At 51.3% G+C, this 26,409-nt stretch overlaps 2 protein-coding genes across 2 annotated transcripts in view; one reads left to right on the forward strand and one right to left on the reverse strand.

Moving 5' to 3' along the window:
* The first annotated feature begins 296 nt into the window (after positions 1 to 296).
* On the forward strand, positions 297 to 4,059 carry RRAS (RAS related). The gene is made up of 6 exons (XM_005904998.3): positions 297 to 499; positions 2,307 to 2,394; positions 2,504 to 2,606; positions 2,687 to 2,795; positions 3,556 to 3,674; positions 3,755 to 4,059. Exons 1-6 carry the CDS (start codon positions 347 to 349, stop codon positions 3,837 to 3,839), a joined length of 657 nt encoding a protein of 218 aa, XP_005905060.1. The 5' UTR covers positions 297 to 346; the 3' UTR covers positions 3,840 to 4,059.
* Positions 4,060 to 8,120: 4,061 nt separating this feature from the next.
* Positions 8,121 to 26,409, reverse strand: part of PRR12 (proline rich 12) — a 29,325-nt gene continuing 11,036 nt past the window's right edge. The window contains 8 exon segments of the mRNA XM_070387325.1: positions 8,121 to 9,105; positions 9,305 to 9,400; positions 9,614 to 9,760; positions 11,118 to 11,215; positions 11,307 to 11,432; positions 16,001 to 16,473; positions 16,772 to 16,905; positions 17,124 to 17,240. Of these exon segments, the coding sequence (XP_070243426.1) occupies positions 8,959 to 9,105; positions 9,305 to 9,400; positions 9,614 to 9,760; positions 11,118 to 11,215; positions 11,307 to 11,432; positions 16,001 to 16,473; positions 16,772 to 16,905; positions 17,124 to 17,240 (1,338 nt within the window). The 3' untranslated portion in view covers positions 8,121 to 8,958.

Genomic DNA, 26,409 nt, shown 5'->3' on the forward strand with positions numbered 1-26,409 from the left:
GCTTCTCAACCCGTCCGCCGAGAGAATGAGGCCTTTATTAGCATAGCTCCGCCCCCAGGAGGCCCGGCAGCCGAGAGCGCGTGGCGCTGCTCCGGGTGAGCACAGCTCTCTGTTAGCATTCTCCAGCTCCACTTGGAATTCCCCTTCTTGGCGAACGCCTGTCGCCTACCCTTATTAGCATAGCTCCTCCTTTTCCCAGGCCTTGCCTCCTCCTTAAGTGTCCGGAGACACAAGCCTTTCTCGCCGGAGCTCATGATTATGCAGTAGCCTTATTAGCGTGGCCCGCCCCTACGCCCCGCCCGGTTCCCCCCCAGGCGGTAGCGGCGGCAGAGGCAGCGGTGGCGACATGAGCAGCGGGGCGGCGTCCGGGACAGGGCGGGGGCGGCCCCGGGGCGGGGTGCCGGGACCCGGGGACCCCCCACCCAGCGAGACACACAAGCTGGTGGTCGTGGGCGGCGGCGGCGTGGGCAAGAGCGCGCTGACCATCCAGTTCATCCAGGTAGAGGGCCCTCACCAGGGGGGGTGCCCCCGGGACCTAGAACTGAGCCCTTTGCGGGATCCCAGATCTCCCGTTGCCCCTCGATCCATCACTCAACCCCTCCTATGAGGCCCTCTAATCTTAAAAGAAATCCCCTCAGATGTGACTCTGAGCCCCTTGGGGCCTCCACCCCCCACACACGAGGGACGTTCCTCCTGTACGTGTGTCCTGAGACCCATCACCCCATCCCTAGTAATCAGAACCCCACTTCCCTGCTGACCTGACCCTGAGTGCCTCCTGGGAGCACCCTAAATCCAGAAGTCACCCCATCCAGACCCTAAGCACTCTCATGGGCCCCCACCCCCACCAGGTGCCACCTCCCCCAACCCTGAGCCCCATCTCCCCCAAATCCCAGATCCCAGCTTCCCAGAACCTAACTGGGAAAACGCCCCTGAGATTCCCCTAGTCAGATTCTGCCCTCAGGCCATTCCAGAGAACTCTGAGATCCCAAGTTCTGGGAATCCCCCATCCCCTGAGACCGATACCCTCCCCCCTGCCAGCCTTCCCCAAGGAAAACCAACCACTCCTCCATCTTGAGTCGTCCTCCACTCCGATTCCCCGAGTCCCTCTCTGAAAATCTGGCTAGTCCTCAAATCATCTCCATGGAGGAGGCCCCCAGATTCTTGACACCCCCGACAGACCTGCCCCTTGAGAGTGTCTCTGATATCTTAAATACGTCTCCAGGGTTTTTAAGACTCTCTAGACTCTATATTCTAGGGCAAATCTCCCAGATGCTCCTGAGCCCAGCCCCCAGTTCTCACCATTGAGCTTCCCCTTTGCAGACACACCCCTCAGTCCCCTAGGGCTAGATCCCTCCCTCACCAAACACCCCTCTAACAGGCAGAATGCAGCCTGCAGACCACCAGCTGCCAGGTCATCACTTCTCTCCTGAAAACCCACCTCTGCGTGGGAAACTTCCACCCCATTGCCAGGGGAAACCCTCCCACCTCAGAGAAACCCAAGAAAGGTGTCTGTCTGCTACTGAGATGCTACCGCAGAGCTCTCCCACCAAGAGACCCCGGCCAGCACCTGCCCGGGAGCCCCCGTTTGTGTAGAGAAAGGCCCCAGCCCTGGGCCCCTTGCACCCAGGGGCAGACCCAAAACTGGCCCAAAGCCTGGCTGGAGGCGGGCGGGACCGGGCAGGAAGGGAGGGGCCGGCCTGCGGGCGGGGCAGTTTCTCGCCGCCGGATTGGAACCCGGACCTTCCCTTGGGAGGAGACACTGCCCGAGGAGGAGGAGAAGGAGGAGGGGAAGGGGGAGGAGGAGGGGGTGAAAGGGAAGAGAAAAAGGAGGAGGAGAAGAGAGAGCTAGACAGGCAGATTCTGCACAAGAACAGTTCCCAATAACCAAGCACCTACTATGCCCAAGTCATGTGTTAAATACTGAACAGGGGTTTTCCCTGAATCTCACAAACCCTGGATTAAGCCTACAGCTATTTTTATCCTCATTTTCCAAATAAGAAAACTGAGGTTCAGAGAGGGGAACTGATTCAGAGAGGGAAGTGATTCGTCCAGTGCCACACAGCCAGGATGTAATGACGATGCCAGGAATGTACTTTATGCCAGAAAAAGAGAGAGAGGACCAGGAGACAGAGAGAAGAGCCTGGGAAGGCAATGGGAAGACCCAGAGACCCAGAGAGAGGGAGACAAACTCAGGGGCGGGAAGAGACCCAGAAGGAAGGAGGCCGAGAAAGCCAGGGCTTGGAGGCCGGGCTGCGTCACCTTGGCTGGGACGCCGCACTAACGAGGTCCTCTCCCCATCCCACCAGTCCTACTTCGTGTCTGACTACGACCCCACTATCGAAGACTCCTACACGAAGATCTGCACTGTGGATGGCGTCCCAGCCCGGCTAGACAGTGAGGGCGGCAGGGGCGGCGGTGGGGGCAGGGTGGCAGGGCTGAGGGCTCGCGGGGGTGGCTGGCCGGACCCCCGTCCCCTTGGAGACCCTTCTCCCTCTCTCTGCAGTTCTGGACACCGCCGGCCAGGAGGAGTTTGGTGCCATGCGGGAACAGTACATGCGTGCGGGCCATGGCTTCCTGCTGGTGTTTGCCATTAATGACAGGCAGAGGTGAGAGTGATGGTATGGAGGGGGGTCGGCAGGGGGCGCAGGGAGAGAGCAGCTGGCTGGACCTCTGGCTTCATCCGCAGTTTCAACGAAGTGGGCAAGCTCTTCACGCAGATCCTTCGAGTCAAGGACCGAGACGACTTCCCCGTCGTGTTGGTTGGCAACAAGGCGGATCTGGAAACACAGCGCCAGGTCTGGGATTCCCCTCTACCCCCGACCCCAACCCCATCTCAGTCTGGGAGGTTCCTTCTGGCGCCACCTCCTGAGGCTCCTCACGTCAGCATCCTCCTCTGACTCCCTCAGTCTGCAGCCACACACCCCACTAGTCATAGCTTCTGAGTCCCCAGCATTGCCCACACGGGAGTTCTCAGGAGAGGTGGCTGAATGGTAAAAAGGAAAAAGGGTGTCTTTCCCAGGGTCTACCAGCCCCAGTGTTGTTCTGTCCTGACCCCTCCTCTCGTTCCCACCTGGAGCCTGGCCTCAGCCTCCTCTGGATTTCTCCCCTCCAGTCAACCTCCCACTCCACCTGCCCCTCCCCTGCTGACACCCCAGCTCAGCCACCTGGCCTTTGATGCCCACCCCCGCGGTCCTGTCCTTTCCTTCCTCTGCTCTCACCATTTCCCTATATACACAGACTGTGATTTCCACACAGAACTCATCTTTTCGATTAAGGCCTTGGAGCTTTGCTTGGGTCTCTGCTGGGAACACCCTGACTTTTCTCTGCCTGACAACTCAGGAAGGTCTGTGGCGCCTTCTCTTACTCCCTACTTACATGGCACCCAGCCCCTTGGGCTCCTCTGTCGTGATCACCCCGGACCTTTTCCTCTACACTTGAGCCTCCACAGTACGTTACCCCAGTTAGAGCACACAGTCTGTCTTTCTGCCTCCCTGCCGGCTGGGACTAGCCTTGACAGCAGGCACCTGACTCCTCCGTATGCCCCCCGTGCCCCAGGTCCCTCGATCTGAAGCCTCCACCTTCAGTGCCTCCCACCACGTGGCCTACTTCGAAGCTTCTGCCAAACTGCGCCTCAACGTGGATGAAGCCTTCGAGCAGCTGGTGCGGGCTGTCCGGTGAGCTGAGCCCCCTTCCCGTGATCCTCTTCGTTCCCTAAGCCCCTACTCCACCCAAACTCACCAGCCTCTTCCCACAGGAAGTACCAGGAACAAGAGCTCCCGCCCTCCCCGCCCAGCGCCCCCAGGAAGAAGGCCGGAGGTTGCCCCTGTGTCCTTCTGTAGGGACAAGCTGCTCTCGCTGAGCCCCCTTCCCGATCTGGGTCTCCCAGGACACACTACACCCCCACCCGCGATTCCTGGCCTCCCCCGGGGGGCCATGACCACCCTGTGCCTTCTGTCACCGCTGCCTTCCCCCACCCGAGCCCCAGGGTGAGGGCTCCCGGGCACCCGGGTCACTGCTGTATATAACTCCCCTCCCCAGAGAAATAAACGTCACTGCCAAGGAGGTGTTTTTTTATAAAAGGGACCGGGTGAACTCCAGGCCTGTGCACACTTGCTAAAGCCTAGCGCCACCGAGAACCATCAGATCTAAGACCCTTTGCTCAGAGCAGAGACAAGCTGAGCCAGCCATCTGACCCCCACTTCCTCTCTTAACAGATTCCACCCTTTTCTGTCTCAATGGGCATTTTGTTGGGATGAGGATTAATATTTGAGGGGGGACTTCCCTGGCAGTCTAGAGGTTAAGACTTTGCCTTGCAAGGCAGGGAGTATGGGTTGGATCCCTGGTCAGAGAACTAAGATTCCCACAGGCAGGCAGGCAGGGAGGAGCTGGTGACCGGGGCTGGGGTGGGGGTGGGGGGCCATAAATAAAAAAATCTTTTTTTCTGGGAAGTTCTAGAACTGCACTTTTCAGTCTGGTAGCTGGAAGCTATATGTGGCTATTTAAATTAACTTCAATGTAAAAACTCAGCTCCTGAGTCACACAGCCACATTCAAAAGCTCAGTATTCACACGTGTGACTTAGTGGCTACTACCCACACCCCAGCCCCACCGCCGTGGGCAGGGCACATACACAATATTCTCATTACTGCAGAAAGGTCTGTCGGACAGAAGTGGTGTTCTAGGAGACCTTGGAGACGAGCAGCAAGTGCTACGAACCGTGCCCACCTGCCTCCCACCTCCAATGTGTACTGAGAAAGGCGGTTTGGTTGCGCAGGGGAGAAGGAACAGGTGGGCTGAATGGTGTTTAAGCCGCAGACAGGCAGGTTCTCAGTTCCAGAAAGGTCTCGGTTGGGCTGACGTCTGACTCTCAACCTTGAATTCAACTGGAGGCTGGTGTGGAGGAACCTCCCTGCCAGCCTCTCCTCTGGGGGTGGGGCCGAAGTGTAGGGTGACAACGGTTTGGGGATCAGGACCCCCAATTCTGTACCGCAGCTGCTAACTTCGAAGACTGGAGCCAGAACCAGAGAACACCACTCCCCCATCGCCCAGGCCCATCAGAGAGGCCATCTTTTTTTTTTTTAATATTTCCTTATTTGGCTATACCAGGTCTGTTTTGGTATGTGGGATCTAGTTCCTGGACCAGAGATCAAACCCAGGCCATGTGCACTGAGAACTCAGTCAGCCACTGCACCACCAGAGAAGTCCCAGACAGACCATCTTTGAACTCTAACACACCACACCAGAAATCTCAACCAAGATGTCTGTGTCTCCTGGAACTTTGGTCCCCACCTGACTACTGTTAACAGTCAATGATCTCTTCCCCCTACCCTCACATTGGCTAATTCTCAACAGAATCTCTGGGCCCTGATCCCAAAACGCTCCCTTCACACCTACCCACCCACCCCAGAACCTGCTTCCTGGTTCTGGGGTGGACGATGACCCCGCGTGGCCCCTGGCAGCAGGCTGCCTGGGTTCCAATCCGGCGCTGACTCTCCTAGGCAAGTGCCTTTGTGCGTGCTTCTCAGTTTTCACATCTACAGAGTGGGGGAGACTGCAGTTGCTTCCCATGGCCACAGGCCTTTCGGAACCAAACCTGCACCCAGAGGATGAAAGCAGGGCCTGGGAGGTACTCCGCGCTCAGGAGCAATGACAGAGTTCTCCAGTCTTAGAAGCATGAAGGTCCCTCTGTATTCCAGATTAGAACAACGATTAGCTAAAGATCCCTTTCCGGGTTTCATTATCACAGAATCCTTGGCCTGGGTTCAACCTTCCGCCCTGGGAATAAGCGTGGCTCAGATGTATTGTGCTGCGTTTCCCCTCCCTTCCCCAGTGTCCACTCCCCCAGAAGAACCTCTGTTCAGCAAAGGCCTCCCCTTGTGGGACGGGGATGTTTCATTTAAGATCTGATATCTCCACCTAAGCCCCAGTCAGGGGCGAGCTCCTCTCAACAGGAACCAGGGGGGCCCCTGCTAACTCCTCTCTCCCCGGCTCCTACCAGTCTCGCCGCTAGCGGTCTTTTCTGTGTGGTCTAATGGGGTTAAGTTCTGGCTGGGACACCTCGTTTCTCAGAAGACCAAGATGCACTCTGAGAAAGTGACGAAAGCTACTGCTTGCCCCTAAAAAAGGCACAGATACAAAACCCACATGACAACTGGCAGGCCATTTTTGGAAAGTTTGCAGCCACCACCATGCCAAAGCTGGTCAGACAACAGCAAAGAGGCTGGGCTGGCCCAGTTGGCATCTGCCTAGGTGAAGTGTGTGCCTGTAAGTCTCAGGTTCCTGCCCTCCCCTGGGCTTAGCAGGGCTTGTCAATGATTTCAAATCCCTTGGGGGTTTTAATGTCCCTCGCTTTATCCATCTTTATAGTTCTTTGCTTCTCCTCCCTTTTCACCATCTCTTGGACCGCTACCAAACCTCTCAGGGTCTCCTGCTATGCACTGAACAGTGCTTCAAACAAATAGCTTTCCTTTTTGACAGAAGCCCGTTTTACAGATCACAAAGCTGAGGGTAGAGGCTATTATCCAACTTGTCTGGTCAATGCTGGAGCTGATATAGGAATTTCGACAGTTGAATTCTGAAGGCCAACCACAGGGTAATTCTGTCCCCAAAGGGATGATACTGCCTCCGCAGGTCACCTTCTGAACATTTCTTCTGAATTCTACCCTGGATCTCTACTCTGGGACAATCCAGGGAACTTTGGTCCCAATTTGACATCAGCAGCCCAGAATCCAGAAATGTGACTCCCTCACAAGAGGCTGCACTCATGTGCTATAGGTCAGAGTTCAAGGGCACTAATGACTCATCTTAATTCCATGATTCTAGAAAGTAAATGGCTCATCATTCACTCTGTCATGGTCCTCAAATGTTACTAGCAGTCCTCTATTCTATAAAACCAGGTCTCTAAAATTTATCACATTGGTTATGATCTAGCCAATATCCAAGGTTCTAGAAGAGGGGTTCTTCCTCAGTTTCATCTGGAAGAGAATCTAGTATGCTGATAATCCACCTTACACTTTCTGTTGGGTCTCTACCCATTGACCAGCCACCCTCAACGCTGACTCCAGAGTTCTAAAATACCAATGGTCTCCTTTTGAGGATGCGTCCACGACTAGAACAATGGCTTACTCACTACCTTATAGGCTGGGTTCTAGTAGACACCAGGTGACCTCCAAATTGTTAACATTCTTATTCTACAACATTGTTCCTCAAACTTGAATTCGTATTAGAATCCTCCCAGGATTTTATTTTAAAAATGGGTTCTGACTCAGGGCTGAGAAAGAACCCAAGAGTCTACATCTCTACCAGCTCTTTGAGGATTCCAGGAAGGCGTGAGAATACAGGAATTCACATTCAACTCTGCAGGCTGACCTCTAAAATGCCAACCCACTTAGGATCTTAACCCTACCTCAAGTTTGAGAACCCTCAAGCCTACCTCAGGGAGCCAAGAGAAACCTGGTTAACTCCTGACACCCATCACGGCCTGGACTGGTTTAAAGGTAACACCTCCAAACTCATATACTTTCCCCTTCACAAAGTAGAGCTTGATTCCCCTCCTTGGAATCAAGCTGTGTGTGCTGGGCTTAATGACCCCCCTCTAATGAACAGTGTGGCAGAAGCAGTGGAGCACACCGTCTGAGGTTAGGACGTAAAGATTAAGTGGCCTCCTCCTTGATCTCTCCTTTCAATCACGCACTCTGGGGGAAGCCAGCTGTCACGTGTGGAAGACTCTTAAGCCATCCTATAGGCATAGTCCACACAGCAAGCAACTGAGGCCTCCAGCCGAGAGCCACATGAGAGAGCCACCTTAAAGCAGATCCTTCAAGCCCAGTCAAACCCATGAGGGCTGCACCCTCATGACTGACCCTAATACCACCCAACTAACTGGCTCCCAAATTCCTGAACTCAGAAACCTTATGATAGAAATGTTTGTTGTTTTCAAGGTATTAAGTTTTGGGGTGGGCTAATTTGTTACACAGCAAGACATAATGGAAAACAGTGACCCCAGCCCAACCACCTTCCAGGGCTCTAGAAAAGCCACATTCCAGATTCCAGACTCTGCCCATGCCACCCCCCCTACCCCGCCCCACCATGCCGCAGGACAGAGGCACTCCAGCCAGCTGATAAAGTGTTTGCCGTTGGGTTTTCGTTTGGCTGGTTGTGTGTACACAGTGTATACAAGTTGAGTTGTACAGAAGCCCAAGAAAGAGCAAGAGACGAAGGGTGGTGGGGAGATGGGAGCAGAGGGGTTAGAGAGAGGGAGGAGGAGAGAAGAGACTGATAAAAAATAGAACCACATCCAGATGACAAGGGGATGGGGGTGGAGGGAGCAGACACAGACAAATCGCAGTAGAAAAGGAGTGGGAGGGGTAAAGGGAGGGGACCCTTCTCCCCCCTCCACCTCCCCAGACCCCCGCCCCAGGTATGTACAATAAATAAGATTAAAAATAATTAACAAGATGCGTTTGCCCCCTCCCACCCGACGCCAAATGCCCTGGGGAGGGAATGGCCTTTAGCAAAGATCTTGGCCTGTGAGGGAGGGCTTGCGGGGAGGGGGAAGGGGTCCCCCAGCTCTCTGAAGCCGCCCCGCCCCCCTCAACCATACATAGACTTTTCCTATACATTATGTACAAGGTGGAGGGGGCTGGGGCTATGGCCATGGAGGCGGGGATCGGGGCAAGGTGGGGGAGGGAAACCGTTACTAAATAGACATTTATACATATATATAAATAATTTCTCTGTACACCCGACAGTGGGAGGAAAGGGGAGGGAGTGGAGAGGGCTTGGGAAGTGGGGGGAGTCGAACTCTGAACCCTGCCCTGTGGGGGCAGCACGGACACACCCTGACCAGTGACCCCCCCCTTCCCCAGCAACAGGGCCCAGGGGTTAACTCCTGAGGGCACAGTTCTGTCCCCATTCTTGGTTCATGGAGGAGGTGCCCCCCCCCCAGGCCAGGGTGGGGTCACCCGCAGCGGCTGTGGGCCTGTGCTTGGGCCAGCAGGTCGCTGAAGGAGTCAAAGAGCTGTTCAAGCCACGGCTGATTCCGCATGCACTGCTGGACTACCTCCTCCTGGCCTAGGTCCTCCGCGCCGCCCTCGATGGCCAGGGTCTGTAGGGGATTAAACGTAGATCTGGGGTGGGAGGGGGCTGGGGGCCTCGGGGTCAGTGTCTCAGGGAAAAGGGGGCTGGGAGTGGGACTCCTGGGTCTGAGGGAAGACGGGTTGGGGACCTGGACTGCCAGGGTCCAGCCAGGAGCCTGTGATGGGCAGAATCCCAGAGTGATACGTGCGGGGCGTGCATGGGCTCACCTGGTCCCGGCAGCGCAGGAAGGTGTGGTACTTATAGTGGTGGAGTGAGTGGTAGAGCGTATAGTATCCCGATTTGTCCAGTTCAACCTTGAACTCCTGGGCAAGTGGAGAGGAGAGGCCTCAGCCACCCTGCCCAGCACGAGGCAGCCCCTCCTTCCACGCCCGCCCGGACCCCGCCCTCCCGCAAGGCCCCGCCCCTGACCACACCTCTCTCAGGCCCCGCCCCTGACCCACACACCTCCAGTCTAGGCCCCGCCCCTGTCCCCCCACCTTCCCGTCCAGGCCCCACTCTCCGGTTACCCATCGCACCTGGGCTCGGACCACGCTCCTCTTGAGCTTGCTGAGCGTCTTGCGGTTGTAGGGTTCCCCAGCTGGCCGCAGCCGCACAGCTCCCTCCTCGGGGGAGCCCTCCCCACTCTGCTCCACTTGTAGCTGGGGGAACGTGTGCAGGGCGTCCTGCAGGAATTCGGTGGATCAGGGGGACCTCCCTGGACCCGCCCACCCCAGACCCACCCACCTCCCCGGTTCTCAGATTCCGAGTGGTCAGATGCCTGGATTTCACCCAGAAAACCCATCAGAAAAGACACAAGCGTCTTGGTTTCCTCCAAGGACGGCAGAAACCTAGGCCAGGCTGGTGACCCTTATCATGTGCTCTGTGGCTCAGCCCAGGCCTTCCCGAGACAGCTAACATCCCACCCAAGCTTCTAGAGTCACTTGCACGTCCTACTCAAAATTCTGAGTTGGCCTGAAACCCAGAATCCCTAACATCCACCCCAGAATTATACAACCAGACTCATATTCCATCCCATAATGCTCAGACATACCCTAATGTTCTACCATGTAAATTTTTTTTTTTTTTTTGGAGAGGCGGGGCATGCCAACAAGACTTACAGGATCTTAGTTCCCTGACCAGGGATTGAACCTGTGCCCTCATCAGTGAAATTATGGAGTCCTAAACACTGGACCACAGGGAATTCCCATTACAGCGGAATTTTTAATCCTAGCACAACACCCAGCCCTGTCTTCTCAGAGCCAGACGAATAGTCAATCCCAGGCTTCTCAGAGTCATCCTGACATCCCACCCAGAGTTTCTGAACCAGATTACCCCATGTTTTCATAGTTAGGCTAATATCTCAATAAGAATTTTTAGAGCTAGCCTAAAATCCATCCCAGAATTCTCAGAACTAGACTAACATCCCCCCCAACAAACCTTCAGGGCCAGACTAATATTCCATGGCTGAATTCTGAGCTGTCCTGATATTTCACAGCCCAATTCTCAGCACCACACTAACATCCCCATCAGAATTCTCAGAGCCAGATTAGTGTTATCTCCCAGAATTTCCGGAGCCACCCTAACATCCCATCCCAGAAGGGAAATTACATAGACAACTTCATGCTCGAGCCTGAAATTCAAAGAGCCTGAATTATGTTGACAAGAGAAGCCATCAGAATCTGCTCGACACTCTGCTCCAGCGAGCCCTGGGTCCAGGTCCTAGTTCACCTTTTGTCCCCAAATTTGTACTCCATAACCATGCTCTGCTGGGCCTGCCCAGCAGCCCAGCCCAGACCTTGACAATGACCCCTCCAGGCCATTGCAGCTTGTCTCTATCTGGGTGGGTGGGGATGCTGGGCCCAGAGATCCCCATGGAACATCTCAGCCTTCCACTACTCTCCTGGCCAAGCCTGAGCCTTCCAATGATCACCCCCTCCAGGGCCCAAAGCTCTGGGAAGGAGCACAGTGGCTGACGTGCACGTGTCTCCTCTGGGCCTGAGCTCTGGGTCCCAGACACCGCTTGCCCAGCCCCCCAAGCACCTGCAGGGCTGGGCTCAGCGACAGCCGCTTCAGGACTTTTTTCTTGTGCTCATTCAGGAGGCCATCAATCTTCCGCATGGGTGGGAGGTACAGCTCGTCTGAAAGGGGAGGAGGGACATCAGAAAAGCTTAGCCCCACGACAATACATGGTGGGAGGAAAGCAGGGGTTAGGGGTCTGCGTCCACTTACCATGTGTGTCCTCCAGGGCCTGGATCATATCTGGGTCAAGTGCCGTGCTCACCAGCATCTCCACATAGCTCCGGTACATTTCCCGCATCGCCCGGGTCTTCAGCAGACGCCCAGGTACTGCCCGCTCTGGGGAGAAAAAAAAGGAGACATGGATCCATTATTCCAACTTCTGAGTCCACTGAGGGGAAGACGCTCCAATACCAGGACAATAACTCTAAGGGTGAATCACAGGTACCATCACGAGCTCAGCCTGGCAAGTCAGGGAAAGCTATTAAAGGTCATACAAGCACCAAATCTTGCGATCGGAAAAAGAATTCCAGGTCGGTGACCTTTGTGTTTGACCAGTTCCACAAAGTTTCTGTAAAGTCTAAAGCAGCAGCAGAATTGGTTTCCAAACCGGTGAATCAAGTCTGAGAGATCAGATCACAAAGGGCAAGGTTGAGGGAGGAGGTGGGAACCGAGACTGCAAAGGTTAGTGTAGGCCAGACCACATGAGGCCTCCAAGACGAGGTGCAAAGGGCAGGGGCTTTTTTAGGGAGGGGTCCCAGGGAGCCATGGGAGAGAGCTGTGAGCAGGGAAGGGTGAAGGTAATTGGAGAGCAACCTCTCCGAGGCCATGTTGATGATCGGAGAGGGAGACCAGAGGCCAGGGCAATGGAGCAGCTGAGAAAGAACAAGGCGGGGATGGGGCTGGAGGGACAGGTACAGAGATTTTGAGGGGCAGGAGGGCCAGTGTCTGGGCCAGGGCTGTGGGACAGGGCAGTAGGGTGGGGACAGTTGGGGTTGGAGGGGTGGGACTGGAGGTTTCCGAGCTGCAGAGATGAGGGAGGGGCCTGAAGGGTCTGGCCTGGTGAGCGGGTGGCTAGTGGGGCTGCATCTGAGATACAGAAACCAGGACCTGCTCCGTGAACTCTGGAAGGGGGGTGGGGGTAGGCTGGGAGGATGGCCAGGGTAAAGAAAGGAGTCTGAGGCTCACGAAAGTGGAGGGAGCCGGCCAAGTGAGAGGTACGGAAGGTCAAGCAACAGGATGGAAGATCATCTTCTTACTTTTTGTAGTGCATGGCACCTGGCTCATGGGATCTTAGTTACCTGACCAGGGATGGTACCCGGGCTTCTGCGGTGAAATCTCAGAGTCCTAACCAGAGAATCCCCCAAAGATAGCACTGGAGGGACACCCACTAGCAACTCAAGAAGGAGTAGCGGGGAGAAAACAGAAGCAGGGGGCCCACGCATGAGAAGACCCCAAAAAATCCCTTAGGAAGAGGCCCGAGAAATGACCGCCTGATTTATCCACATGGACGGTCCTCGCTGACAGCAGTTTCAAAAGCCCAGAGTGACCACCTGGCAGCAGAAGTTAGACCCCGTCAAGCCTCGGCCTAAACCTTCCTATGGCTCCTGTCTCGCTCGTGATAAAATCCTGCCAGTAGGGCTGCAAAGTCCCAAGTTCCTTGTCTCTCCAGGATCTGGTCTTGTTCCTTCTCTGCCCTCACTTCCTCCAGTGCCTGGCCTCTTTCCTGATCCTCAGACACGCCCAGTCCAGAATGTTCTCTCCCCTAATGTCACACCACCCCAGTCCTGTTGCCTTCAGATCTTGGCTCCAATGTCACTTCCAGAAACCTTCCCCTACTCCCCCCTCTCCTGAAAATAATCACCCAGGATCCCACTTGGATCCTGTTTACCAGATTTATTTTTCTCTACTGCCCTTAATCCCAACCAGCCTTACACTGATGATTTTTCATAGTTTTCTATGAAATTCTATTACATAACATCTTTATCTGATCAACTCCCCCAGAGAGTCGGTAAACTCCCATGGGGATACATGTTTTTGTCTACTCTGTTCAGGGTTAGAACCCCCAGTTCAGGGCACATAGTAGGTGTTCAGTTAACATCTGCAGAAAGGGACTGAGAAAGCCAGATTGAGAGTGGACTAAAGGAAGGGAGGGCACAGCCCCTTTTTAGAACTTTCATTGTGAATCCAAGGAGACACATCAGCTTCTAGCACAAGGAGAGTCACCAGTCTTAGACCAGTGAGAGGGTTGGTCTGAGGTCTCCTTGTCTGGGCAGAACCTTCAGGGCACCCAGACAGGAGTCAGGTTCACCCTGCCCTGGAGGGGCTCCTGGTCAAACGGGGTGAATGGACAAAGAATCAGACTGAGAGAAAGATACTGACCCTTGGCTGGGGAACAGCTTCCCCAAAGGGTGTAGAATTTAGATTCTCCCATTTCATAGGTTCAGAAAATTCTGGGCTGTCCATATAGGTTCACAGCAGCAGTAGCCAAAAAGTGGAAACAGCCCAAATGCCCATCAACCAGTCCACAAATAAAATGTGGCATATCCAAGCTATGGAATAGTATTTGGCCATAAAAAAGAATGAAATACTATAAACAACTATGTATAATAATAAATAAGCTACAGGGATATACTGTACAGCACAGGGAACACAACCAATATTTTATAATAACTTTAAATGGAGTATAATAAAAATGTTCAATCACTATATTGTACACCTGAAACTAGTATTGTAAATCAACTGTAGTTCAATTAGAAAAAAAAAGAATGAAGTACTGATACACACTACAACATGGATGAACATCAAAAACACGCTAAGCAAAGTTGCTAGTGCTTCAGGAGTGCACATCGTGTGATATCCCTTACGTGAAATATACAGAATAGGCAAATCTATAGAAATTAGTAAATTACTGGTTGCTTAGGGATGAAGAGGGGGAGTAAGGGAAGTGATGGACAAAGGAAGCAGGGTGTCTTTTAGGGGCAATGAAAATATTCTAAAGTTGATTGCCAGATGGATACACAGCTCTGACTACACTAAAAGTCAAAAGAATTAAACTGTTTTAAGAAACAAGTCCTGCAAATCTGGGCCTTTGGTTAAGCTCCTCCTTTGCCAGCATCTTCCCCTGACCCAGCTGTAACGGGCCAAGGGTGCCTCCACCTGGTCAGATTGAGCCCACCACCCACAGAAGACTGGATTTCCCAGGCTCCTTTGCAGCTAGGTGTGGCCATGGTATGAGTTCTGGCCAGTGGGATGAAGAGGAGACAGGATGTGGGCCATTCCCAGATCTGGCACTGAGCTGGAAGGCCAGTCTATCGCTACCCTTGGGTCCTTTCCTACTGGCAGGACTGCAGCTGTGGGGCTGCTGGGCTATGCCTCTCACCACGTGCTTGACGACAGCAAGCTTGGGGGCAGCAGAGCAACAAGAGGAAAAGAAACCCAGACGTGGACAACCTTGAGAGGAGCCTCTTATGCTCCACAAATCTTCTACTTCATCAGGACTTCGATGGAAAGAGAATTAACTCCATCTCTCTCATTTGACTGACGAGCTATATGTTTAGCCTCCATTAAAACAGCTACCCCTGCACTACACCTCAAAGAGTAGGTGACCTTGGGCAAGTCATGGCACCTCCCAGGGCCTCAGTGTTCTCATCTTTAAAAATGAGGATAATAAATAAGTTAATTAATTAAAAAATTGTTGACAATAAAATGAGGCTAGGGACTTCCCTCGTGGTCCAGTGGCTAAGACTCCCATTGTAGGGGGCCTGGGTTTGCACTCTGGCTGGGGAACTAAGATCCCACATGCCACAACCAAACCCTGGTGCAGCCAAATAAATGAAATAATACATATTTTAAAATGAATGAGAATTCTAAAGTACCTAATCCCACAGGGTTTATCTACAGATAAAATGAGCCAATGTGTAAAATGCTTAAAATGACGCCTGTCACTTAAAAGAACTAAGTCAGCTATTATATTTTTATACATATGTGCACATATATTTTTGTTGTTCCTGTCATAATAAACCAGACATCATTCTAAGCAATGGAGCTCCCATCTGGTGCCCATTATAGTCGAGTACCCTCCTACATGCTTTACTGTGAATTTTTTTTACTTTACTTGACTTTATTATTAACCCATTTTACAGGTGAGGTCACTGAGGTGCTGCCGCCTGTTTCCTAGAGTCACCCAGCGGGTCATAGGGAACACCACTGTCTATGGGCTTCCAGGATAGATGCTGGTCCCCAGAGCTCCTCAGAACCTGCTTACGCGTGTGCATGCTTCAGTCAACTCTTTGCAACTTGCAACTCCTGGGACTCTTTGCAACTCTATAGACTATAGCCCGCCAGGCTCCTCTGTCGATGGGATTCTACAGGCAAGAATAGTGGAGTGGGTTGCCATGCTGTCCTCCATGGGATCTTCCCAACTCAGGGATCGAACCCCTGTCTCTTAGGTCTCCTGCACTGCAGGCAGATTCTTTACCCACTGAGCCACCTAGGAAGCCCGAGAACGTGCCTGTTCTGAGCCAAAACAGTGTGGAGGCACAGCCTGAGACTCTGCTGGATGCAAGCCAACTCAGGTGGGATTCCACACCCACACCCAGCTGTGCTGAACTCTCTCCACATCAGTTTGCTCACCTGTATTTGAGGATAATATGGAGTATCTACTTCATAGGGCCACGGTAAAAAAAAATCAAGCAAGTTAACATGTATAAACAACTTATGGGACAGCCTGTCACATGGTTAGGTGCCAGATAACCGTCAGCCATAGCTATGATTTTTAACTTATTACTACTATGACTGTCTGATGACGCTGCCTGGAGCCCTCTGTATAATAACCAACCATGCCTCTTTCTGAAAACCATGGGGTCACCTCCCCACCAGCCCAACGACTGCTGATGGCCCCTTACCGTCCTCACTGGGGGCCCCGGGGGACGACTCCGAGTCCGAGGAGCTGCCCGGTGGGCCCCCACCCGCCAAGGCGTTGCCTGCCGCCTCCTTCAGCCACTTCTTCCTCTTCTTAGGGGGCGGCTCGGCCTTCACCTTGGTGGGTCGGGACTTGGGCAGCCGGGAGGTGGCGGGCTGGCCCGTGGTGAGGTTCCGATCTGGCCGAATCTGCCGGCCACCCATGCCCCGCTCGCCCCGTAGCGGCCGTTCCCCGCGCGTTGCCCTCTCTTTCTCCTTTTCCTTCTCAGCGGGCCGTGGCGGCGAGGGCTTCGCGGGGGCAGGCGGCTCAGGCACGGCCGTGTCAGTTGTCTGCTCTGGGGCCTTCTCCGACGTCGTCTTGTCAGGGTTCTCGGGCTTAGGAGGTGGTACCGGGGCCTTGGGGGGCGGTGCAGAGCTACCCCCAGCAGACACGGGGCCCTTGGCCTGCCCAGAGCGCCTGGAAGGAGACATAGATGGGACTGTGCTCAGCAGCCCCCAAAACCCAAATTGTCCCCCTTGGGGTACCCGAGCCCCCACTACCTAGCCCACAGCTGAAAGCACAGACTCTTACGCAGTTGGTTTCTGTCCCCGTCTCTCTGAGGCCCCCACTCTCAGGGTCTCTGCACCCCCTTCCCGACTCTTGCTTAGAAGCATTTTGTACTTTAAAATGGTTGATCTTATGTCAATATCCCAGTATGTTTTACCCCTAGGACTGTTCGCCCCGCCCATGACCTGCCCCGCAGCCTCCAAGGTACCTGACAGGCACTGGGGGCCGGTGCCAAGGTTTCCGAGCACAGACCCTCACGTAATCCTTCTTGTTGACGTTTTCCAGGAACTTGACGTACAGGCGCTGGTACCGGTTTTTGGCGTCCCCAAAGTACCCCAAATACTACGAAAGTAAAGGAGCACGTGAAGAACTCCGTCCACCGCAGATGGGCAACCCAACACCCAGCACTCCCAGCCCCGCCCTGCGCTACCGCGGGAGCCTGCCGGGGGCTGGAGAGCCCCTTCGGGACGCCTCTTAGACCCACGGTAAATCAGAGTCATGTGTGAGGGGGACCCCGGCTCCCCCCCGCCCCTGGCCCTCACTGTCCTCCGCAGGCTCACATTACTGGTGGCACAAAACTGCCGCTGTCCATCCTTGATCTCCGGAGTGAATTTCTGCAGCAGCGCCTTCTGGACTCGCCAGATGGGTGGGGGCTCGCGCCCGGTCTGCAAGGCCAGCTGAGGGGGGGCACAGCAAGACCGCAAGGTCAACCCCCACCCCGGCTCTTCCAGACCCAATTCCTGACCTCTCTCCTCCCTCCATACCCCCTTAAGAGAAAAGACATCGTCGTCAACAAGAATCAACCAAGACGCAGCTGATGGGTATCTTTGGCTTCCTCATGCTCTGAGCTCTGGGGCTGCAGCTTCCATCTTGCCCTGCCTTCCTACAGCTCACCCAACAGAGCTTCTCTGACTTGCCATGGAGTTCCCTCCCAATAAACCGAATACACCTAAATATACCATACAGCATAGCTTCGCCCAGCCTGCCTTAAACGTTCTCAGAACACTAAGTCATCTAACACAAAACCTATTTTATAATAAACTGTAAAGCATCTCATGTAATTTATTGAATACTGGACTGAAAGTGAAAAACAGAATGGTTGTCTGGATACGGGAGGCTTGAAAGTGTATCACTTGTTCACCCTTGTGATTAACTGCGTGGCTGACCACGAACTGGAGGTTTCTGTTGCTCCCTGCTACTGCCTACCATCACAAGAGTATCAAAGCGTGTATCATTAGCCCAGGAATAGAAAAGAATTCAAAATTAAATGCCTATTGCATTTGCATCACCGTCAAATTGGAAAATCCTGAACTGAACCACTGAGGACAATGTGTATTTCCAACCGGGCTGTTCATTCTATTGTTTTTTGTGTGTTTCATTGTATTGAAGTATAGTTGATTTACAATGTTGCACTAGTTTCTGCAGTACAGCAAAGTGACTCAGTTACATATATTCTTTTTTATATTCTTTGCCATTATGGTTTATCACAGGACACTGAATATAGTTCCCTGTGCTATACAGTAGGACCTTGTAGTTTATCCATCTAATACACAACAGTTTACATCTGGTAATCCCAGACTCCCCATCGTTCCCTCCGCACCCACCACCCCCTTGGCAATCACAAGTCTGCTCTCTATGTCTGTGAGTCTGTTTCTGCTTTGTAGTTAAATTCACTTGTGTCGTATTGTAGATTCTACATGCAAGTGTTTTCACATGGTATTTGTCTTTGACTTCCTTCACTCAGTACCATAATCTCTAGTTCGGTTCACGCTGTTACAAATAGGCTGTTCATTCTGTGCTAACCAGGTTTTACTTATCATAGCTTTACCGTGCGATTGTGGTTGTTGTTCAGTCATATCCAACTCTTTGCGACCCCATGAACTGCAGCATGCCAGGCTTCCCTGTCCTTCACCATCTCCCGGAGCTTGCTCACACTAATGTCCATTGTGTCGTTGATGCCATCCAACCATCTCATCCTCTGTTGCCCTCTTCTCTTGCCCTCAGTCTTTCCCAGCCTCAGAGTTTTTTCCAATGACTTGGCTTTTCACGTCAGGTGGTCAAAGTACTGAAGTTTCAGCTTCAGCATCAGTCCTTCTAATGAGTATTCAGGGCTGATTTTCTTTTTAGGATGGACTGGATTGATCTCCTTGCAGTCCTGCAGTCCAAAGGACTCTCAAGAGTCTTCTCCAGCACCACAATTTGAAAACAACAATTCTTTGGCACTCAGCCTTCTTTATGGTCCAACTCTCACATCTGTACATGACTACTGGAAAAACCATAGCTTTGACTAGATGGACCTTTGTCAGCAAAATGACGTCTCTGCTTTTTAATACGCTGTCTAGGTTTGTCATAGCTTTCCTTCCAAGGAGCAAACACCTTTTAATTTCCTGGCTGCAGTCACTGTACAAAGTGATTTTGGAGCCCAAGAAAATAAAATCTGTCACTATTTCCACTTTTTCCCCATGTATTTGCCAGGAAGTGATGGGACTGGATGCCATGATCTTCATTTTTTGAATGTCGACTTTTAAGCCAGATTTTTCACTCTCCTCTTTCACTCTCATCAAGAGGCTCTTTAGTTCCTCTTCGCTTTCTGCCATTAGGTATCATCTGCATATCTGAGGTTGCTGATATTTCTCCTGACAATCTTGAGTCCCCCTTGTGATTCACTCAGCCTGGCATTTCACATGATGTACTCTGCATATAGGTTAAATAAGCAGGGTGACAATATATAGCCTTGATGAACTCCTGTCTCAATTTTGAAGGAGTCTATTGTTTTGTGTCCGGTTCTAACTTGACCTGCATATACGTTTCTCAGGAGGCAGTTAAGGTGGTCTGGTATTCCCATCACTTTAAGAATTTTCCACAGTCTGTTGTGATCCACACAAAGGCTTTAACATAGTCAATGAAGCAGAAGTAGGTATTTTTCTGGAATTCCTTTACTTTTGCTATGATCCAACAGATGTTGGCAATTTGATGTCTGGTTCCTTTGCCTTTTCTATATCCAGCTTGTACATCTGAAAGTTCTCGGTTCACGTACTGTTTGGAGCCTAGCTTGAACGCTTTTGAGCAATACCTTGCTAATATATGAAATGAGCACAATTGTACGGTAGTTTAAACTTTCTTTGGAATGACAACTGTCCTTTTCCAATCCTGCTGTGTTTTCCAAATTTGCTGACATACTGAGTGCAGCACTTTCACAGCATCATCTTTTAGGATTTTTAAATAGCTCACCTGGAATTCTATCACCTCCACTAGCTTTGTTCATAGTGATGCTTCCTAAGGCCCACTTGACTTCACACTCCAGGGTGTCTGGCTCTAGATGAGTGACCACACCATTGTGGTTATCCGGGTTATTAAGACCCTTTTTTGTATAGTTCTTCATGTATTCTTGCCACCTCTTCTTAATTTCTCCTGCTTCTGTTAGGTCCTTGCTGTTTCTGTCCTTTATTGTGACCATCCTCGCATGAAATGCTCCCTCGGTATCTCCAATTTTCTTGACGAGATCTCTAGTCTTTCCCATTCTACTGTTTTCCTGTTTCTTTGCATTGTTCGCTTAAGAAGGCTTTCTTATTTCTCCTTGCTATTTTCTGGAACTCTGCATTCAGTCGATGTCTCTTTCCCTTTCTCCTCTGCCTTTCACTTCTGTTCTTTTCTGTTATTTGTAAGGTCTCCTCGGAGAACCACTTTGCCTTCTTCCATTTCTTTTTCTTTGGGATGGTTTTGGTCACTGTCTCTTACACAGTGTTAGGAACCTCCATCCATAGTTCTTCAGGCACTCTGTCTACCAGATCTAGTTCCCTGAATCTATTCTGGAACAAGCCATCTGCATGACTCAAAGAAATGACAGAATCTGAGCACTCACCCACCCACCGTATTCTAGATATGGTGATGGGGACCATGGTAAGGCAGAGAACAAGGCTGACAAAGCCTTTTTTGGGGTTGTCATTACAGACATAATAAGACAAGCAAAGAAACAAAACAGGGTGAGGTAGTGGCTTGTGCCTAGAATAGACGCGTGGCAGGTTACATGAGACCATTTATTTCATCAGCCTGGCCACTGCAGGGCAGGACAGTGACACAAAGGCTCCCCAATCTACACTCCCCTCAGCATACTCAGACCCCCATCCCCAAACCCAAGGCTTATGTATCCCAGCAGGGCACTGAGAACAAAGGATGTCAGGCCCAGAATCTGATCTCAGGCAGTAAGAGGGGTACCTGGGAACCAGGCTTGGGCATAAAAAAAAATAGCAGCACAAGTAATAAATGTGCTGATGGCAGGTGTCCCAGAAGCCTAGAAGGACTCTGGACTCAGGCTCAATCCAAGAATGCTTCCTTGAGGAAGTGACACCTAAATGAGGCGGTGTCTCCCATGAGGGGGCTGGGTGATGACCAGGGACCGCCAGGTAACATGTAGGACAGCTATGGTTCTAGAAAAGAGCAACTGACAGGCATCAGTAAGTAAAGAATAAGAACACAGTGGGAAATATGCACTGGGCTTTGTGATAACCCAGAGATGAACGACAGGCAAGCCCTGGCATTCAAAGACTCCACAGTCAAGTGATAAACAAGATTCAGACGATAACGCCAATGGATTGATCATGGCTGCCCTGAGCACTAGGCTCAGGAGCAGCAAGTGCTGGGATCAGTTAGTGATGTCTGCTGCTGACAGCAGCTGCAGCTCAGAAGTCTGAATGCCACGTACTGGTTATCTACTCTTGGTTTTTGGTCAAATGTTTTCACATCCACGAATTTTTGTATCCTTCAGATCAGCCAGGGGAACAGAAAGGAGGAGTTAAAACAACCGAATGAAAATCAGGGCCAGAGAGGTTCTTGGCTGCAATCTCATTGGGCAGAATAAGGCAGAAAAGGAAAAAAAAAAAAAGGAGGCAGGATGAGACAGGGCTGTAGACCTCTCACCCCAAGTGCTTTCCCCAAGGATACCAGTTTTCAATCCTCACTCCTGGCTCCTCAGGTCAGGAGTCCAAAGATCAAAAAGTCTATTTCCCATCCTTTTCAAGGACTGAAAAGTCCATTTACATCCTGCCTGCTCCAAAACCTTCCACCAGGGCCTCCAAAGCACATTCCGCAGCCTGGCATAGAGACAGCCTCAGTTTCCTTTCCTTTCTCCCATCCCAGGCCATCCTGGGGTGGCCCTCAAAGCTCAGCACCCAAAGCCCAGACTCTCTGACTTTCAAGTCTCTGAATATGCAGGGGCCCCTGACTAGGGGTGCCTTTTTTTCCCTCTCATTGTGGATATAACGTTCCTTGTTCCAGTTCTCAGATGTTTTTGAAAAAAATCCATTAGAGCACCTCTTTCTCTGTCTCTTGCCACTGCCAATCTCCTTTCTCTAAGGAGCCAGCTATTTCTCTTAACTGGACGTGGGGCCCTCAACTCACCACATCCCGATGGGGCTTGGCTTCTTTCCCCAAACCACTCTTCCTCCCAGGATCCCACCATCCCCCAATCATCCAGGCCCTGGCAACATCCTCCTTGCCTTCTCCCAAACCAGGATCCGTTAGTCCCAAAGCCACGTCTTTCCTTTCCCCATGTCAATCAAATCACAGACCACACCCACTTCCCCTAAGTGGGAAACTTGCCCCACCCATGGCCCCTATTCAACAGAAGCCACAGCTGATTGGAGGAGACCTGACAAGGACAGCCAATCAGCAGGCACACCATGAAGCTCATCTTTACTTCAAATGCTGTGCTGGACCAATCAGATTGTATTCTGGGAAAGTGAATGGTGACCAGCTGAGACAAGGGCAGTAAGCAGCAGGATATGAGTAAGGTAGAGGCACCCAGCTTGGCCATTAAGGAGAAAGCTACAGGGTCAGACACAGGGGAGTCTGTCACAGAACTGAGGCAGTGGACAGACTGTCAACAGGACTGCAGGTTCCCAGCCACCTCCCTGCTGGCCGGGGCAGAGAAGCAGCCAGACAACCCAAAGCAGATTCTCAAGCAAGGACCCCTGATCTCACCCCAGCATGATCTGGACTCTGCCCACCTTCCCAGCCTCGGCTCCTGCTGTCCAGACACTTAAGCCCTTGCTTCCATCCCAACACATCACATAGACATGCCTCACCACAGGGCCTTTGCACAGACTATTCCCTCTGCCTGGACTGCCCTCCACATACTTTTCTCTATCCAATAAACTTACATGCTCAGAGATTAGCTCCTGGTAAATCTTCAGCATTCCTAAGAACTGGGAGTTAATATTCTCATGCCCATTTTACAGGTGGGGAAGCTGAAGCAGAGAGGGCTGTTAACCCTATACTGTCCAGTTCAGTAAGCCCTCCTCACACATGGCTCTTGAGCACTTGAAACCCAGTTCACCTGAATCAACGTTCTGTAAGTGTAAAATATAGTCTGGATTTCAAAGACTTGGTAAACAAGAAAGACTGTAAAACAACTCACTAACTCTTCCTAAACTGTCCAGAAACTAAATATTTTAGATGTACTGGGTTAAAGAAAACCCTATGGCTAACCTCACACATCTTTTAACTTTTTTTAAAGAAGTGTAGATGTAAGAAAATTTTAAATGAAGAACATGGCTTGTATGATTATTTATACTGGGCTGCCCTTGTTTTACCATAAACTATGGCCAGTGGCCCATTTCTATAAATCTATGAGTTAAGAATGGTTTCTACTTTAAAGGATTGTGAAAAAGAAAATCAAAAACTAAACAAAACCAAAAGAATACCTGGCAGACACCATAAGCAGCTTGCAAAGCTTGAAGTATTTATTATGTGTGCTGTGCTTAGCCGCTCAGTCATGTCCGACTCTTTGACCCCATGGACTGTAGCCTGCCAGGCTCCTCTGTCCCTGGGATTCTCCAGGCAAGAATACTGGAGTGGGTGGCCATGCCCTGCTCCACAGGATCTTTCCAACCCAGGGATCGAGCCCAGGTTTCTAGCCTTTCACAAAAAAAGTTTGCCAAGCTCTACATTAGAGATTTGCCCAAGATCACTGAGATGAATAATAGAAGCAAAGTTCTGTTTTGTTTTTATTTGGCTGTGTGGCCATGAGGCATGTGGGATCTGTTACCTGACCAGGGATCGAACCTGTGGCCCCTGCACTGAGAGTGTGGTGTCTTAACCGCTGGACTGCTAGGGAAGTCCCAGAAGCAAAGTTTACAGGGTGCTTTCGACATGCCACCCACAATCAGAACACCGGACAGGCTGTAACACCTGAGTCCTCACATTATATGAAGGAATTCTAACACAATCAGCTCCCATTTTACAGATGAGGAAACTGAGGCTCGGGACGGTCAAACCCTAGTCCAGCATGGAAGTGGCACGGATTCAAGCCAATCAGTTTTGTGCCAAAGCTGGGCTCTTAATAACCATGCTGCCAGCCCGCCCGGATTCCAGAGACACGAACAAGTCCTCATCTGTATGAGTGGCTCAATCCTGGTGCTCTGAGTTCCCCATCAGAACACATACCCGTGTTGTATTTTAAGCATCTGAGTCCTTGGCTGGCCCCCTCCCCTGCCCCATGCCAGCTGGGAGGTGGTATCAGATGGCCCTGGCTCCAATCCTGGCTTGGCACTCGCCAGCCAAATGATTCCCTCACCCTGAATGTGAACTTCCTCATCTGTAAACTGGGAATGGTCAGGGTCCCAGAGCCTGGCTCATCTCGTCCAGTACTGGGTGCCCAGAGGCACTACTAGTGTTTGCTAGAATTCTAATACCCAGAGAACAGCTGACCCTGGTGCTGAGAGCGTGGGCTCCCAGGGCCAGTAACTGTATCCAGGTCCCAAGCTGCAAAAGCCTGGAAAAGCCATTTTAATGCTCTGAGCCTCAGTTTCCTTCCCTATAAAAGAAGGATAGTAATCCTTATAAAGAAAGTGATTACAAAGATAAAATTTACAAGTGGGGGCAATGGTGTGCATGACAATGTGAAAATACTTCATGCCACTGAATGGTACACTTAAAAATGGTTAAAACAAGGACTTCCCTGGTAGTCCAGTGGTTAAGACTCAGTGCTTCCACTGCAGGGGGTGCGTGGGTTCGATTCCTGGTCAGGGAACTAAGATTCCACATACGGTGTGGCATGGCCCCCTCCCAAGGCAAAAAAAATGGTTAAAATGATAAACTTCATGATGTGTATCGGTTATCATACATAACCGAAAAACCGAAAAACATAACCGAAAGGAAAAAAAAAAACAAATTAAATCCTGAATGTGATGCATCCCGAATCCTAAACCCTGGACTTCCCTGGTGGCCCAGTGGTTAAGCATTCACCTGCCAACGCATGGGACCCAGGTCTGATGCCTGGTCGAGGAAGATCCTACATGTCACAGAGCAACTAAGCCCATGTTCCACAACTACTGACCCTGAGCTCCTGAGCCCATGCTCTGCAACAAGATAGCCACAACTAGAGAAAGCCCACATGCAGCAAAGAAAGGCCAGTGCAGCCAAAAATAAACCCCCCCCCCAAAAAAAAAATCCTATCCCCTGAGAACTGGTAGCAGTTCCCATCACTGCTGTTCATCTGACATCTCCATCGCTTGTCCCAGCTGATGGCCAAAGAGTCTCAGAAATCTTGACGTCAAATGAAATGATGTGCACAGGGCACTAGCAGAGTGAGCACGACCGTGAGGGAGGTGGGAGGACCGGGCAGGGAGGGATACTGAGACGCAAGGCATCGGGAATGGTCCCTTCGCTGGCGGAGGGGTGGGGATGTGAGAGTTCATGCTAGCATTCACTCTGCTTTACAACTTACCTATCTCTCGTGAATGTTCGTTTGTATGTTATCGAATACCATGATATGAAGACGATAAAACAATGGGTAAGAAGACACAGCCTGGGATTGGCGGGCTGGGGCAGAGGAGGTAGAATGGTGGAACCTTCCTGGTGGTCCAGTGGTTAAGACTCTACATATCCAATACAGGGAACATGGGTTTGATGCTTGGTTGGGGAACTAAGATTCCACATGCTGCGATGTGGGGCCAGAAGAAAAAGAAAGGAGCAGAAGAAGAATGCCAGGGTGGAGAGGAAGCAGGACCAAGAAAAAGGTGATAAGGTAAAAGCTGAGTGATGGATACACACAGCCCCCTTACTCTATTTGCTCTGCTGCTGCTGCTAAGTCGCTTCAGTCGTGTCCGACTCTGTGCGACCCTGTAGACGGCAGCCCACCAGGCTCCCCAGTCCCTGGGATTCTCCACACAAGAACAATGGAGTGGGTTGTCATTTCCTTCTCCAATGCATGAAAGTGAAAAGTGAAAGTAAAGTTGCTTCAGTCGTGTCCGACTCTTACCGACCCCATGGACTGCAGCCCACCCAGGCTCCTCTGTCCATGGGATTTTCCAGGCAAGAGTAGTAGAGTGGGGTCTATTTGCTCTACTCTTTCCATAATAAAATAAATTGAAAACAACACAGGAAAAAGCACATTAAGCTCATCTCCCAAAACACACTCTTAGTAACAAAGTATAATAATAGTGTCTATCTTTATAATGAATGCATTCCACAACCTCTCTATCCGTAACTGACAAGAAACAACACCCAAGGTGAAATTAAAGTTAAGATACATGGTTCCTGCCCCCTAGTGAATATCCAGTCAGTGACAGTAACTAACATAAAGAATGGCTTTACTTAGACTTTGGTATCTTGACCAGGGTGATCATGGCTTGCTGACCTGAGAACTCCTTCTAGCCCCATGCCCTGTGAGAAGCACCACACAGGCATCTGAATTCACCTACCCTTATCAAGCACTGACATTAACCCTCTGATCCAATTACCTTATTCAATGAACAAGTGACCACAGGAGAGGTCAGTACACTTTTTCTGTAACAAAGTAGACAAGAAGTATTTTGGGATTTGTGGGTCAGCTCAGCTCTGCTGCAA

This window comes from Bos mutus, chromosome 18 (assembly GCF_027580195.1).
Source record: "Bos mutus isolate GX-2022 chromosome 18, NWIPB_WYAK_1.1, whole genome shotgun sequence".
Lineage (NCBI taxonomy): Eukaryota > Metazoa > Chordata > Mammalia > Artiodactyla > Bovidae > Bos > Bos mutus.

What these genes read in the sequence shown, in the direction of transcription:
- RRAS (XM_005904998.3), top strand. Translation starts at nt 347, where the DNA reads ATGAGCAGCGGGGCGGCGTCCGGGACAGGGCGGGGGCGGCCCCGGGGC. An exon ending in TGACCATCCAGTTCATCCAG is followed by an intron (nt 500 to 2,306) that starts GTAGAGGGCCCT and finishes CCATCCCACCAG; the next exon opens with TCCTACTTCGTGTCTGACTA. An exon ending in CGTCCCAGCCCGGCTAGACA is followed by an intron (nt 2,395 to 2,503) that starts GTGAGGGCGGCA and finishes CTCTCTCTGCAG; the next exon opens with TTCTGGACACCGCCGGCCAG.